Source organism: Dermochelys coriacea, chromosome 7, assembly GCF_009764565.3.
Source record: "Dermochelys coriacea isolate rDerCor1 chromosome 7, rDerCor1.pri.v4, whole genome shotgun sequence".
Taxonomy (NCBI): domain Eukaryota; kingdom Metazoa; phylum Chordata; order Testudines; family Dermochelyidae; genus Dermochelys; species Dermochelys coriacea.
Window position 1 is genome coordinate 85,555,967 of NC_050074.1, and position 16,628 is coordinate 85,572,594.

A 16,628-nucleotide genomic window follows, 5' to 3' on the forward strand; every position below is an offset into this window, starting at 1 on the left:
TATCCCATCTCAGGGGATTTGGCCTATTTACCCTGAATATTTAAAGATCAATTACTTACTAAAATCCCATTATCCCATCATACCATCTCCTCCATAAACTTATCAAGTAGAATCTTAAAACCAGATAAATCTTTTGCCCCCACTGCTTCCCTTGGAAGGCTATTCCAAAACTTCACTCCTCTGATGGTTAAAAACCTTCGTCTGATTTCAAGTCTAAACTTCCTGGTGGCCAGTTTATACCCATTTGTTCTTGTGTCCACATTGGTGCTGAGCTGAAATAATTCCTCTCCCTCTCCTGTATTTATCCCTCTGATATATTTATAGAGAGCAATCATATCTCCCCTCAACCTTCTTTTAGTTAGGCTAAACAAGCCAAGCTCCTTAAGTCTCCTTTCATAAGACAAGTTTTCCATTCCTCGGATCATCCTAGTAGCCCTTCTCTGTACCTGCTCCATTTTGAATTCATCCTTTTTAAACATGGGAGACCAGAACTGCACACAGTATTCTAGGTGAGGTCTCACCAGTGCCTTGTATAATGGTACTAAAACCTCCTTATCCCTACTGGAAATGCATCTCCTGATGCATCCCAAAACCGCATTAGCTTTTTTCACAGCCATATCACATTGGCAGCTCATAGTCATCCTATGATCAACCAATACTCCAAGGTCCTTCTCCTCTTCCGTTACTTCTAATTGATGCGTCCCCAACTTATAACTAAAATTCTTGTTATTAATCCCTAAATGCATAACCTTACACTTCTCACTATTAAATTTCATCCTATTACTATTACTCCAGTTTACAAGGTCATCCAGATCCTCCTGTATAATATCCCGATCCTTCTCCGAATTGGCAATACCTCCCAGCTTTGTATCATCTGCAAACTTTATTAGCACACTCCCACTTTTTGTGCCAAGGTCAGTAATAAAAAGATTAAATAAGATTGGTCCCAAAACCGATCCATGAGGAATTTAATAGTGAGAAGTGTAAGGTTATGCATTTAGGGATTAACAACAAGAATTTTAGTTATAAGTTGGGGACGCATCAATTAGAAGTAACGGAAGAGGAGAAGGACCTTGGAGTATTGGTTGATCATAGGATGACTATGAGCTGCCAATGTGATATGGCTATGAAAAAAGCTAATGCGGTTTTGGGATGCACCAGGGGAGGCATTTCCAGTAGGGATAAGGAGGTTTTAGTACCATTATACAAGGCACTGGTGAGACCTCACCTAGAATACTGTGTGCAGTTCTGGTCTCCCATGTTTAAAAAGGATGAATTCAAACTGGAGCAGATATAGAGAAGGGCTACCAGGATGATCCGAGGAATGGAAAACTTGTCTTATGAAAGGAGACTTAAGGAGCTTGGCTTGTTTAGCCTAACTAAAAGAAGGTTGAGGGGAGATATGATTGCTCTCTATAAATATATCAGAGGGATAAATACAGGAGAGGGAGAGGAATTATTTCAGCTCAGCACCAATGTGGACACAAGAACAAATGGGTATAAACTGGCCACCAGGAAGTTTAGACTTGAAATTAGATGAAGGTTTCTAACCATCAAAGGAGTGAAGTTTTGGAATAGCCTTCCAAGGGAAGCAGTGGGGGCAAAAGATCTATCTGGCTTAAAGATTCTACTCGATAAGTTTATGGAGGAGATGGTATGATGGGATAATGGGATTTTGGTAGGTAATTAATCTTTAAATATTCAGGGTAAATAGGCCAAATCCCCTGAGATGGGATATTAGATGGATGGGATCTGAATTACCCAGGAAAGAATTTTCTGTAGTATCTGGCTGGTGAATCTTGCCCATATGCTCAGGGTTTAGCTGATTGCCATATTTGGGGTCTGGAAGGAATTTTCCTCCAGGGCAGATTGGAGAGGCCCTGGAGGTTTTTCGCCTTCCTCTGTAGCATGGGGCATGGTTGACTTGAGGGAGGCTTCTCTGCTCCTTGAAGTCTTTAAACCATGATTTGAAGACTTCAATAGCTCAGACATAGGTGAGGTTTTTCGTAGGAGTGGGTGGGTGAGATTCTGTGGCCTGCGCTGTGCAGGAGGTCAGACTAGATGATCAGAATGGTCCCTTCTGACCTTAGTATCTGTGAATCACACCTGTATCTCAGCTCGTGTCTCAGATTGGAGTGAGCAACAGAAGTGTTCCTTGAGTTTTTAGGCTACTACCTGCAGCCGGTCCCCTGGTGAATATTTCTCTCAGTGGGAATGACTACGTGTAATGGGGTTCACTCACCACTGTGGTGCCTCCTGTTGGCTGTCTTGGGAATTAGCTCTACGTGTTAGTGTGCCCTTTTCAGGTGGTCCCTCACTGCCATCACTCCTGCTCTAGAACCAACATCTCTCCAAGCGTCATCTTCAGCAACACAGCCCTCCATCCGTGACACAAACTGTGCTCCCCACTTCCGGGGGACCTGCAGTCCGCTGTTCAGCCATTTCCCTTAGTGGCTACTGCAGCGAGTTTTCTGCCGCTTCCTTGTGGCCCCAGCATCCTCTTTGCCCTTGCCTCAGGTTCTCAGCCTGAAATCCCTAGCAGCCAGCCAGGAGCTGTCTCCTGCTCCCCTGGTTCCTGCTAGCAGCACTGCTCTCGCCAATCTGTTGGCAGTTCTCTCATCCCTCCAGAGACACAGTCCTTCCTCCGTAGGCTCCCAGCAGAGAACTGCCTTCCTCTGTCCTGCAGATCCCTTTTTGTATGGAGCTACTTGGCCTTGATTGGCTGCTCCCTTCAGCCTTTCTCTAATTAGCTGCCTCTGGCGCAGCCTCCCTAGGGCTGCTTTTAACCCCTTTTCTGCCAGTGCGGGGCAGCTGCCGCATCACACTACAACACATTTCAGATGTAAAGTCCAGATAATCCAAAATGGTGACTTTGAATGTGAGCATAGTCTTGCACATTGGCTAGGTCTAGTCCCCTACATGCAGGCTGGGATGTCCCTGTCAAGTATAAGGCCAGCAGAATGGCCCAGTGTTCCGGCAGCCAGTGGGCTGCTCTTGCCACTTGTTCAAACATAACCAAAAATGCCACAGGATCATCTTCCAGTTCCATCTTTGTAAGCTTTACCAACATCATAGTAGTTGGGACTGGATTAGGTGCTCCTGCAGAAGGATCTGCCGCTCCCTTTTGGCTCTATGAGCATCAGCACCTGCTGAAGAAGATGCTACTGCTGTTCTTGTTGTTGTGCTACCAGCTCTTGAACGAGCTGCTGCTTTTGCTGTTGTTGTATTGCTTGTTGCTGCTGCTGGACGCTCATCTGCAGCAACAGTTGGTGTTGCTGCTATAACCTGTTGCTGCAGGTTATCAGTTACCCACTTTAACAATGTCTCCATTTCCGTCTTTGTGTTTCCTCTGTCTGACTGAGGAGGAAAGCTTTTTTGTTTTGTTTTTTTTCTCTCCCTCCCTTTAACAGAGCTGGGATGAGCCTGCCCATGTTCTCCACCAGTCGTAAACAGGAACGCTCAGCATCAGTGCTGTCTAGTGGTCAGGCAAGGGTGTAGCAGGTTGTCCCCCTTTTCAGTTACAGTTCTGTCTTGTGGGGTATGTCCCTTCTTTTGTGGCTCAGCCCCACTGGCTGGGTTACATATCCAGTCCATCCTTGTTTGGGATATCCCAAAAGAAAGTCCAATCACAGAGAATTCTTTCAGCACCCACAGGGCTTCAGGGCTTTCACCGGAGTTCAGGAACTTTGGGTCTGGCCCTTGAACAGTCAGGGTCTTCCCTAGCTGGATTCTCCACCCAGGTAAAGGCTCCTATTGTTGTCACATCTTGTGGAGTTTGTAGGGGAGCCTGAGCCCATTCTTCCCACCAGGCTCTGATCCAGAGCCTAATGGTAGGCAGCTAAGTTCTGTACCTTGGGGTGCTAAGCAGCTGCCTCCAAGGATCACTTCCTACCTAAGTCCCCTTTTCCCCCACAGGGTATATTAAAGAATCACAAATAAACCTTCATAATCAATCACCAGTCTTTCCTTTGCAGGCTTTATCAGGTCTGTGTTGCAGGTTTCAGGCAATGAGAGCTCCTGGGCTGTATTTCCCCAGAGCTCAGAGCAGAGGGTCTGTTCCCTTCCACTGCATTCCTCCTTACCTGGCAGGGGAGATACCATGATCACGAAGGTGGTTTTCCCAGGGTGCGGCTCATCCATTGCACTGCGGGTGTGCTGACGCCTGTGATTTCCCCAAATGCGGGAAACTCGATTGCATAATTTGTGGAAGTGGGGGACTGTGTTTGCGCTCTCAGCAGCTCTGCTTCCCATTTTAATCTCCATCTCCAGCTAGCACAGGCTTTGCAGATGTGGCAGGGCAGGGCAATCTGGGCCCAGAAGACAGGTTTCAGAGTAGCAGCCGTGTTAGTCTGTATTCACAAAAAGAAAAGGAACACTTGTGGCACCTTAGAGACTAACAAATTTATTTGAGCATATGCTGTTCCGTGGTGAAATTCTTATGCAGCTATAGAAAGATTTCTAGTTTGGAATCCGTTAGGGACTGATTCTGTTCCCTTTATTTGCAATGAATATGTCTGACTCCACAAGTAACCCCACTGAAATCTGTGGCACTGCACATGAAATAAGGTACTGCTCATTGTGATACGGGGGTGGCAGAACTGGCCCCTTAATGAGAAGCCTAGTTGTCGTTGCTGACAAAATTTCAAAGGGCTAGACTGTGCCCAGCACCTACATAGACACAAAGTGGTGAAGTCAGAAATAAGAGAACTCTCCTTTGCACAGTCCAGTCACCCACCGAGAAGAAGGGCTGCTCCCCTCTAGGAACTGTTGTTCCAAGAGTGTGGGAGAAATGTGGTGCTGATGTCAGAGTCATAGATAGCTCCGCTGGCTGGCTGTGCTGAGGAGAGTATGCTGCATGCCTCAGAAGGGGAGTCTCAGATTATTTCCCCCATGCAAGAGGAGCACTCAGTGACGCAACCTGCCTCTTTGAGCCATAATGCTCCCTTGTGCTTACCCTGGGGCAGTGCAGCTCTGTACCTTTCACAATGTAAGGCTGTGGTTGGCTAAAAGCCACAATTTAGCCCAAAAGAATTTACTCCTACCATGGATTAGGCCACATATATAATAGGCTAATAAAGGATGGATGTGGTTGCTTCTCATACAAAAATCTTGTTTTTTCTTCTCCCTTGTCACTAAGAAATTGCAGAAGCAACAGCAATGTGGGTTTTGGGATTGTGCGTTTTTTTGTTTTCATGATGTCACTTTGTCTCTCCCCTGCCCCCATTCCCACCCAAACTGTAGAACTCAACCTGGAAGGGAATTGTCTGCATCGCCTGCCTGAAGAGATGAGAACCCTGTTACATCTGAAGGTGATCAACCTGTCCAGGAACAAGTTTCGACACTTTCCTGAGCAGTTGACTACCTTGAAGGCTCTTGAAACCATCAGCCTTGAAGAGAATGAGATTACAGGTAATCTAACAGGGGAGAGTGTGAGAATCAAGTGCCTTAATGTTAGATAACAATAGCCCAGATGACATCTCAAGGACAGCATTTTGTTTGTAGTAGTTTTCCTCATGTTTTCTATTAAGGGAGTTTGAATCAGAACAGGATTTTGTTTCTTAATTAATTATCTGCTACCTATTCCAGCAGTTTGTCTATCATCAAGTCACGGGTCTCATTTTGTTTCATCATAATCATCTCCAAAGCAACCAAATGTCATGCCACACACAGAGGATTATAGGCCAAATACAGACACATAAAAGCACATGCATCTCTTGAAATTAGAAATGGAGAAGCTGTCCCGGCTTATGTTATGTTTGAGCTAGTTAAGGTCACTGACTCTATGCGTAAGCAACAGAAGCAGATGAACGCTTAACAACAAAGATCTGATTTACTGGCAGAGAACTTTGTGATAAATGACAAAGGTATCACTGCAACTCACAGCAACTCTTTTTAAAGCTGGACAGTTCAACTGACTGGAATGGCATAACTGACAGTTACCAGTTTAATACTATTCTGTTTCATATTTGTTGTGTGTACCAGCACTTCTCAGTCTAAAGGCTTTCAGCATTAAAGAGTCTGTAGGAGGCCAAAATTTGACCTACCGTTTTTGTGTTCTTTGAAGCATTGGTTCTCAACATTTTCCCTACTGCATGATCCCATGCTAAAACAGAAAAAACCGTTGGGACCCCTTCTCCAGCTACAGGAAAAAGGAGGGTGTAGAAGGTAATGGAAACTAATGACGTTCAAGTTGTTTAAGAAAGATCATGGTTTTTTAAGTGTTAACGTAAGGGTGGTTGAGCAAGCTGTTAAATTTATTAAAATAAATCAACATTATGGAATGTACCTTACAACAGCTTTCACAGTCTGATTTTCAGTGCCATCAAATGGCAGAGTAATTTTTTTCCTTAAACTGGCTATCCTGCTGGGAAATATTTCATGGCAGTCCTCGCATAACTCTTGTACGTACATAATTCAGCCTAGAACATTTCTTTTTTCACTTAACAACCTTTTCCTTTTTTGCCAAAGCCTTCTTGTTTCACCTGCATTTCTCACCTCCTTCCACAAGTGGCTCCACTGAGATTTTTAGGTTTAGATTTTCAAAGCCACTTAAGGGGCGAGGATAGCCAATTCCTAATTGGTATCCAAATCCCCAGGAAGCTTTGAAAAACTTCATCTTAATGTCTTTCCTCCCTTTTGCTTTTGCAACAGTGTTCTGAAGATTTCCCTATTTTCTGTCAGCCCTGGAATGGGGAGATAGGATTTTCTCCCTCACTGTCCCTTTTGACAAGGAGTGACTTTGATGAATTCTGGAGCAAGCCACTGCCAGCCCCGTCTGTTGGAGTGAAAGTTGCTATAACTTGAGGTCTTTAAAGTAGAATACAATAGGGGAACCAATGGCTCTATGAGCCCTCCAGAGAATGACTGGATTCCCTCTACAAAGTGTCTGCTGATGCTCTGCATTAAAGGACATTATGTAAGAGCAGATTCTGTTATATACTGTCTCTCTTACTCATCACGGCACATTAAACTTATATAGTAATAAATACTGAGCCATGATGGAGAAATAAAGAAATTAATTAACCAAGTAAACAAGGTGGGTGAGGTAATATCTTCTATTGGACCAATTTGTGCTGGTGAGAGAGACAAGCTTTCAAGCTTACGGAGAGCTCTTCTTCAGGTCAAATTAACTAGGTGGCATTTGTAACTGATTAAAACTCTTGTAGCCCTCACAAGTGGTCCTGCACTCCACACTTCACCTATCCGAGAGCTATAACTTCAAGGATCTTCTGCTGAAGTAAATTACCCAAGTCACATGCTGTTAAATTAATCTGTGCCCTTTAAACATGCCAGACTTCATTTTCACATATGCGCGTTCTCCCAGCTTCAGTGCCTTTTTGGCTCAGTTGTGCTAAATGTTCTCCAATTACAATCTCTGCAGCCAAATAAGGAGATGCATTGAGAAGCTCCAATTGTCCTATCATCTCTGCTGGAAGAACAGTACCCAGTGGGCTGAAAATCAGGGGTACCCTATGGGTCTAATAAGGATGTTGAGTCTTTGGGAAGAGGAACAGGGAGCAACTCAGTTTACTGACCTCTCCGCAGTGCATCTAATCACATGATGTGCAGTTTCTTAAAGCTTGTCTTTCTTTCTGGCAAGCCCTAGCATCCTGTGATAACTCACTATATGAGATGAACATCTGAACCGGCCAGGGAGCCAGTAAGTTCAGTTGTTTTCAGGCAATCAGCTTTTTCTGCCTTGAAAACTTCACAAGTAGACAGCCTAGGGTACCTTACATTAAGTGCAAGGGATGCTAGAAACCTGCCATTTCACTGATCCTGTCTGTAACAGAATTAATCAGTAGGTTTCTGTTAGTACGTGTGCTCCATGCAAGGCAACTAAGATGGATAGCAAAAATTACAGTTTATGCTTTGTTTCCCCCCATGTTTTGCACGGGGTTTATTGCATGGTTTATTTTAATTGGATTTTAGCTTTGACCCAATAAAATCCTTTTCTGGTCTCTCTGGTAAGATAGCACAGAGCAAGACAGACTGGGTAACAGATAATACCCTTTTCATTTGATCACAATAGACAAAACCTCTCTGTGAAGGAAGGATCAATTGTATAAGGCACTGATAATTGGCCCAGTTAGAGTATTTAGGCTGCTGGCCAGATAGTAAGCCAATTAAAAGCTTGCCCTGATACACAAATAACTGCTAAAGAGAAGCATGTTTTGAATGGGGATGGTGGGAGACAATGTCTGAAATTGCTTATAAGAAAGGACGGCAAGAGAATAACTCCTTCCTCCTCCTCCTAATTATAGAAAGGAAAAAGATCATTGCAGAGGTTTTTTTCCTTGTTGCTTGTTTGACTCAGATTCAGAGTGTGATAATGGTGCTAAGTTCTGAATCCCTTCAGTTATTTTCCATACTTCTCACATCAGAAATTCATTTTTATGTGAGCTTTCTTATATTCACTTACTCTGCTGCAGTAATACAAGAAGAAATAGCAGAAGTCTATTTTTTTAAAAGAAAATGGTATATGGTTTGAGTAATGTTTTTGGCAGTACAAGATTAAAGTGCAAAAAAGAGAACCCTGTTGTGTGAAAACACAATTTAAAATAAGGTTGGAAACCTCCTGTACTTTAACTAAGAGTTCTGGTTTTTTTCACTGTGTTTTAAGTTAGCTGGCACACCAGAAAACTAAGGGTTTGCATACAGGGGAAGGTATTTTTTTTAATTATCTGGTGACTGACTGTGAATTGGATAGTCTGCTATGAAAGCAGACTAAATCCATTTTGAGCTGAGTTAGTCTAGAAAAAAGCTTTGTGTGGATGTGTTTGAATTTCAGATTAACTTTTTCATTTCTGGCAGTCCTCTGACTGCTATCCCACACCCCATTGTCTCACAGCTGGATTGATCTGTCTGTTTACCTTTATGCCTTTTATTGCTCTGGGGCCCTATTGACTGGATATTATCTCCCTATTTAAATGCTGGGCATGTAACTTGGTATCCCGCATTTGTGAGTACATACTCCTGGAGTCAGGTATCCTTCTCTGCATTATAACAACCATGTCTCATGTTTCATGGAGCCATGCAGAGATCATGAATCTCCTTGAGATCTGGGAAGAGGAGACAGTCCAAACCTGCCTTAAAAACACCCACTAGTATGCCAACATATAACAGGGTATATCAAAGCTGCTGACAGAGAGGAGTCACTCCTGGGACAAGTTGCAGTGGTGCAGCAAAGGAAAGAAGCTCTAGCAGAAGTATTAAAAAAAACAGGACAGCAACAAGATCATTGGCAATACCATGAGTTCCTGCCCCTACTATCGTGAGCTGGACTGGATTACGGCCAAGGAGGCTACTACCAAACCCAAGTATTTCCTAGAGAACACCGATGGCACCCAAGAGGCCCTGAGCCCCATCAGGATTCCAGAATGGAGGAGATTACCAAGAAAGTCAGGATGTCTTCCCTATGCAAGAGCCTGAGGGGGAGAGAATGTTGGGGGTGGCTCCCAGAACCCAGGCAAACACCCAGCATGAGAATGCTGGGGAGAAAACCTCTTCTGCCAGTATTACATGCTGTGCTACAGTACAACTGCATAGGAGAATAGAAACAATTTTTGTTCTGGGAACCCCAAAATCACTGTCGACTTGGACAGATGTGAGCTGGGAGCCTTTCTGAACCTGCTTGGCTTTTATTTCTCCATGCCCACCCTGCCACATGCTCAAAATGGTTCCCACTGCAGAGAATTTAATCTTCACAGATGTTATTTCTCTGAAATATCAAATCCCATAGGCATCAGCCAAACTGTCACCTCCCCAAATCCCATTTCCTGTGCTGCTTAGCATTCTTTCTCTCTCTGCCTCCCCTCTGGATGACCAATGCTCCTCACTCCCCCCACCCCCGTCCTATCCTCACTCAATCTGGCAGCACCATAGGGGTTACAAATCAAATACATTGTAATGCAGGCATGTTTATTGAAACAGCAGGTACAGAGAGAAAAAAGGCAATACAAATATTTTGCTTCACAGTTTGAGCAATTTCCCGAGCTGTTGGCTACCTTAGCATTTGGGAAATACATTTCCTAAAGTGAGACATTTCAAAATGCATCGTGATTATAAAGCGTTTGTGGCTATTTTCAGTCAAACTCTCAGGGCTTGTCTACACTTGAAACACTACAGCAGCACAGCTGTTTCAATATGGATTTCAATATAGATGGTCACTACAGGAATATGAGGGATTCTCCCATCGACTTAGTTAGATCGATGGAAGAATTCTTCCACAGGCCTAGAGCAGTCTACGCTGGGGGTTAGGGCGACTTAACTGCATTACTCAGTGGTGTGGATTTTTCACACCCTTTAGCCACATAGCTGGGTCGATCTCACTTTTCAGTGTTGACCTGGCCTCAGCATTGTTTTCCTCTTGGGTTCACAACAATTCCTTCAGAAATCTATTTATTTTGCAGTGCACTTTGTGCTGAACTACAGATGTCATAAAAAAAATTAAGGTAAAGATATTGCTGCATTTTGGCACAAACGTTGCAAGGCAGTGTAGCCTTCTTGGGGCCATGTGTATAAAGAGGGTAGTCCTTCCACTCCTACAGACTGATCTGGGGGGACCATTCTGGTGAATAGCAACACTGCATATCTTGCTGGTCTGCCCATTGGCTTTTTGAACAAAACCTTTCTCTGCCTTTTAGCAACATGCCTCGGGGTAATCTCCTCCAAAGTACAGATGGTCTTCAGAGGTGCATGTGCAATTATGAACCTGACCCCTGCCTCACCTGCTGACCTTATCCACCCACTCTTCCCTGGGTCCCAGCCCACCACTGGCTTGCACAGGTGCACATGCCATTACTAACCAACCCCCTGCTTCTCTCACCCCCCATAACCTTCCTAGTCCACAACAAACCCTGGATTGGTACAAGGGTTCTATACAAAGTGGAAGGAAGGTGAAAAACATCTTATCTCCAAGCTTGGGGACCTCATGTCTGCAGTCCAGAAGAGGCATAAGAAGACCAATGGAGGGAAGGTCTCCTTAATGAAAGAGAAGAACAGAGAATTGACAAGGAAGAGCATGGAAAAGGATAGGGTATGTAGAAACAGATGCTGGAGTTGACGAAGAATAATCATAGTTGATGCATCGGGTACCATTGGCTGGGAACCGGTCTAACACTGGGAGAAAGTGTTTTTTACCCAGAAAAAGTAAAGGCATGCATGAGACCCAATATCTGAAGAGGGGCAGTCAGAGAGGCTAGAAGAGGGGACAGAGGTGCAGCTAGTGCAGCAATTGTGACACCTTCCTCTGCCCTCCCAGCTACCCTCTTTCCCCAATTGCTTATTACACTCGTGTTGCATTTTGTTTCAAACTAGATTATAAACTCTTCAGGGCATGGATTTGTGTCTTCCTGTGTTTTGCACAGTGCCTAGCAAAATGGGAACCCCATACTGTTCAGGGCCTTAGGGTATGAATGCACCACAAACAGTTGACAGTTAATTGTTTGTACAGCACTTAAAACATGTAAAATATAATATGTTATTTTGTGATCTGGGCAAACATCCACCAGGGAATGGGTTGAAAGCTTGGACTTTGTTTCAGTGTAAACCTAAAATATATATAAATACAGATCATACCAAACTGAAAGGTTTCAGAGTAGCAGCCGTGTTAGTCTGTATTCGCAAAAAGAAAAGGAGTACTTGTGGCACCTTAGAGACTAACAAATTTATTAGAGCATAAGCTGAGCTGTAGCTCACAAACTGAAAGGGTTACACATTACCCTGCAGCAGCTGTTGCCCAGACTCTTTTAAAAAATTATAATGTGTCTTCCTGTCCAAATGTCATTACATTTCAGACTTAAGACTAATCCATAGTAGAAAGAGTTTGCATATAGCTATAATGGCAAACAATCCTAGTGGAGATGCAGCTTATGCCAGCAAACAAGTTCCCTGAACAAAATAAGCTGTAGCAGCAAAAGGATTTTTCTGACATTAGGGCCTTTGCTGCTATAGCTATGTTGGCTGGATGTGTGTTTTTTTCATACTCTGAACCGACATAGCTATGCTGGCAAAACTTTAAAGTGTAGACCAGATCTGAGCAAAAAAATTATACCAGCAAAATCACTTTTATACCAGTTTAACTTAAAAGCCTGGTAGGGCTTTTGCTGGTGTATAAACATCATAACAAAATCAGACCCTGACCAACATTGCTATACCAGCAAAAGTTTGTAGTGTTAACCTGGGGCTCCACTGTCTGGATGAGATGGGGTACTCAGCAATGGGGGTGAAATCTTTATAGGTTCAATGAAGGAGTGAGTCTACCACTTTTCTCAGTGTAGAATATGGACCTATTTGTGTTTCCAGTTAAATTTAATTAGTGATGCACCCTAAGAATATTTGAGTCCCTTCTGCCGCTGCAAAGAATTACCGCTGACAGCAGCATAGTCATGGAACACGTGAAACATAGATCAAAGGACACAAGAACTCTTAGCTTTTCATTCCTCACTTTGTTGGTTTGGTATTTTTTTTCAAACACCTGGAAGGGTATTCTGTGATTAGCTAATCCATACAAATGCAGAAGGCGGGAGAGATGTAAAACTGCCTTTGATTCATGGAGTTGAGTGAAGCAGCTGCCTATATAATGCATGGTTAAACCCTACAGTGATTTGCAGAAGTGCATCAAGCTAAAGCTTCATCACTTGACAGGTCTTGCTTTCTCTGGGGTCTTAGCATTCTTTTAATCTGAAAGAAATTTCAGGAACACAAGGAATGTTTCTTAGATAAAATGTTTTGCTTCTTTTAATTTCATACAGTGTTCCTTTTCCAGTTGCACTGGATTCTGATTTAAAATAGAATTGGAAACATGCTTTAGTGTTAGTAAAAAACACATTGCTTATTATCCAGTGATACTTGCATAGATTAAGTTTACATGGTTCAAAAAAAGTGTAGTTAAACTGGTGTCATTTTGGTGTAGGTGAGAGGAATCAAACCAGTGCTGGCAAAATGACAGATCTGTATGAAATAGTATAATTGTTTGGTGTTACTTGAATGATCACTTAACATTGCTACTTGCCTTGTGTACATTCTGATCCCCAGATGGGATAAATACTGTGCATCCAGCTTATACTTATTGTGAATGACAAAATTCAATTGCATTTGAATATTTTTGCTTGTCATACAACAAATGTTGGACTTGAGAAAATGAAAGGAGAAAGAATAGGATCATACTAGTATGTGGAGTGACAAAGTCATGCTGGACGGCTGCAAGAGGGTGGTCCTGTTGGGTTCTGGGAAGAGGCTTGTGCCTCGCCTGCCCACTTCCTGGATCCCAATAAGACTAAAGGCTCCTCCCCCAGCCTAAGGGGAGGAGCTACTGAGCCTGGGACTCAAATAAGTATGAGAGACAACAAAAGAGAAAACAAGGACAGGTGTGAAGGTCACAGGGTCAAAAGTAGGGAACCTGAAGTGGACACTGAGCAGAGAACCCCAGACAGCACCCACTGCTCCTCAAATGGTGTGTTAGCCCTAGAATGGTAAAGGCCCTTTTTCCTACAAGTTGAGAAGGGTTTGCCTTAGGTCAATTGGGGACACCTGAGTGCAATTAAGAACTGCCTGAGACCTTGTAAAACCCCTCCTCTGGTGGGAGGGAGGAGAAACAAGCTGCTGCAAGGCTAGTGGAAGTAGGGAGATAGGCTTCTCCAGGATGAGAGGCTGCTCCCTCTCCTCATGGGGGGAAAACAACTAAAATTGAATGCTTGTTTAGAGGAAGGACTAATAGCCAGGGCCAACAGCAGGACACCCCCTGCTCAGTGCGGGGGCAGGGAAAGGTATCCCTCCCCCTTTGTTTTTGTGTTTGTAAATTTGTTTCCTTTCTTCTTAGGCCTGAACCGAGGCCTACCTTGAAAATACTGATAAGTAAACACAGAGGGGAAAGAGAAACGCTGTCTAGAAGGGGGCTGATTTACCCCAGGCCTCTCTACCACCAGAGGGGGAAGTGTTAAATCCAGTGAGATGGAGGAGGTGCATTACCATGCATAGATACAAGCTTAACACATTGCAATTTAATGAGAGAGGGCAGCCAGCAGATGCAAACAGACAAAGGGAGGGAGAGGAAAGGAGGAGGGCAGTGGACTCAAGGAAATTGTTCTAATGCTAAATAGTTATGAAAGGAGAATCAGAGCCATGTTTTTTTAAGAGTCTTTAGAATATGGTCCTGATTCAGCAAAGCACTTAAGCGTGTGCTTAACTTTAAGTCAGTGAAACTAATCATATGCCGAACCAGTATTTTTTATCCTCACCCACCTTCTCTCTAAATGAATTGTGAAAGGATCAGTCATCAGAAATAACGCCAACATTTATTGCCCTTGGGGTTTAGAGGCATATTCATTTGCTATCTGAAGACTTACTGTACTTTGAAGATGATGAAACTGCCTCATTAATATGAACAGTTATGATACTAGTTGGCCATGAGGTGTAGGCTAGCTTTGCTTCACCCCTCCTGCCTTAGATTCTATTTGGCATATGGTGTGGTATGGAGTACTACTGCATACTTCTACTGTCATTCCTCCATGATGTGTGTTAACATTATGTTAAGTAACCTCTGAAGAAGTGACAGTGATATTTTAGTCTCTTTGGTGTGCCTCTGTAAAAACCGTGAATATTCTATTTGGTAAACATGGACAAATACAATCATTAGACTTGTAAAATCTTTCAAACAAAACTGAAAAGGGGCAGGGGGAAGAGACCACATGTCTTCACTGACATACCAGATCTAGTAAAACAAATATTTAATGTTACAAAGTGAAGCATTAGGAATCATAACAAACTGAACAAAAGTGACAGCCATCAAATTAGATGCAGATAAGAGGGCAATTATTTTTCAGAGTGAATTTTTAAAGAATTAAGTCTGACATATCACAGAAGACATGATTCACATGAGGAGGTGAATATCAGGAGCAGTCAACATTTTTAGGTGTCTATCTGGGATCAACTGATAAGAGAACCTTATTTTCAAAGCTGTCTGTTAGGATCCATATTTGATTAGAAGTGTCAGGTATGTACCATACTCGTCTGTAAAAGTCTGACACATTAGATAAAGCTGTCCTTTTAGTTAGTAAAGCCGGGGAAGATTTTCTCTCTTCCAGATTTCCCCCCTGCCCCCTGTATTTTGGCATTCTGGAGGAGCAGCACAGATGGGGAATGTAGTAGTACCACATAGAAAAGCTGCTTCAAGTGGGGAATCTTGAAAACTTACTCCTGAGCTCTGACTTTCAAGGCTTACCTGTCACTTTGATGAACTGCTTTGAATATTAATAACTTCGTGCAGTGGAGCTTCATTCAGTAAGTACCTATTAAAAGATCAAACCTAGTTCATCCTGCCCCCTTGGTATTATACTTTTTTTTTTCCAGTGTCCAGTTAAAGAAACAAAGACAGCAGGGAAAGAGGGAAGTATGTTCTCCACATGAGGGAATTTGTGTGTGTAAATATATTGATGGGGAAGCATTGACTATTGTTATTGAAAGCAGCAAGTCAAATATCCATCTTCTTTTTAAAAATGCTAGAACATTAGATTGCTCAGTGGAAAATGTCTTTCTATTTTGTTTCTTCTTTCAGGACTTACTGCATCCTATTGCATTAATATGCAGTCCGGGAAGGTGGTAGTAGCTGATTCAATCATTTCACTGAAAGGCAAAAAGTCTGTATTTAGACATGGACATGGAACTCCAATTGTTATACCTAAGAACTGTCTGTGTGTTTACTGTGGAGATGATTATAGGAGTAAACTACTCTGTGATTGCTGATCTTCCATTGCATTTGCTGTACTGCTTGTTCTATTAAGAAACAGTGGAAAACTGGGGTGCACTAAGTATGTTGATCTGCATGTCTAATAGTACCTAATATCTGGGCACACGTGGAATGTTCAGCAGCAGTCAGGTAGTTAAAGAAAGGTCTAGTGCAGTTCAGTAGCATCTAATCTCCTCTAGGCCAGTCTCATTTCTAAAACGAACTGTTCCTCAGTCCTCATTTGTTCTATTGTATCAACCTGTGCTCTCCACCCAAATTAATAATATGTCTAGGGCTTAATCCATGTCCATTTAAGTGATTGAAAACCTGTTGATTGGATCTGCTGGATCAGGCCCATAGTAGGAGAAGGTTGAAAAGGGAGCTGTTAGGATGGAACTTGTATTGAACAAAGGGAATGAGATGGAAAGTAAAAAAAATGTAAGTGTCATAAACTTACAGCTAAGGGAGCATAAAATCCCTCCTTTACCTGTAAAGGGTTAAAAAGCTTAGATAACCTGGTTGGCAAAAGGACCAATAAGGGGAGAAGATACTTTCAAATCTGTGGGGGAAGGTTTTTGTTTTGTTTTTCTGTGTTCTCTCTCCGGGTCAGTGAGGAACCAGGGCAGGGAAAATACATCTCCTAAAGCCATACCTATACTAAGCATCTAAGGTTACAAATTGTAAGTAATAGAAAGGAAATGCGTTAGATTATCTTTTGTTTTAGCTTGTGAATTTTCCCTGTGCTAAGAGGAAGGTTTATCCCTGTTTTTTGTAACTTTGAAGTTTTGCCTAGAGGGGAATCCTCTATGTTTTAAATCTTATTACCGTGTAAAATTACCTTCCATCCTGATTTTACAGAGGTGCTTCTTTTACTTTTTTTTCTTTATAATAAAGTTCTGTT

General features: G+C 42.7%; 1 protein-coding gene and 1 non-coding gene across 4 annotated transcripts in view; both read left to right on the plus strand.

Moving 5' to 3' along the window:
• The window catches only part of LRRC20 (leucine rich repeat containing 20), a 150,938-nt gene that overhangs the window by 88,579 nt on the left and 45,731 nt on the right, over positions 1-16,628 (plus strand). For 2 of the 3 annotated variants that reach the window (XM_038409210.2, XM_038409205.2), the window contains one exon: positions 5,242-5,409. In XM_038409210.2, coding sequence (XP_038265138.1) covers positions 5,242-5,409 — 168 coding nt within the window. Of the gene's footprint in view, positions 1-5,241; positions 5,410-15,556; positions 16,443-16,628 lie in introns of those variants that run through there. The other variant, XM_038409204.2, reaches the window with a different exon arrangement.
• On the plus strand, positions 4,075-4,238 carry LOC119859574. Its single transcript, XR_005294245.1, has one exon. It is a non-coding gene; the product is annotated as a U1 spliceosomal RNA (small nuclear RNA).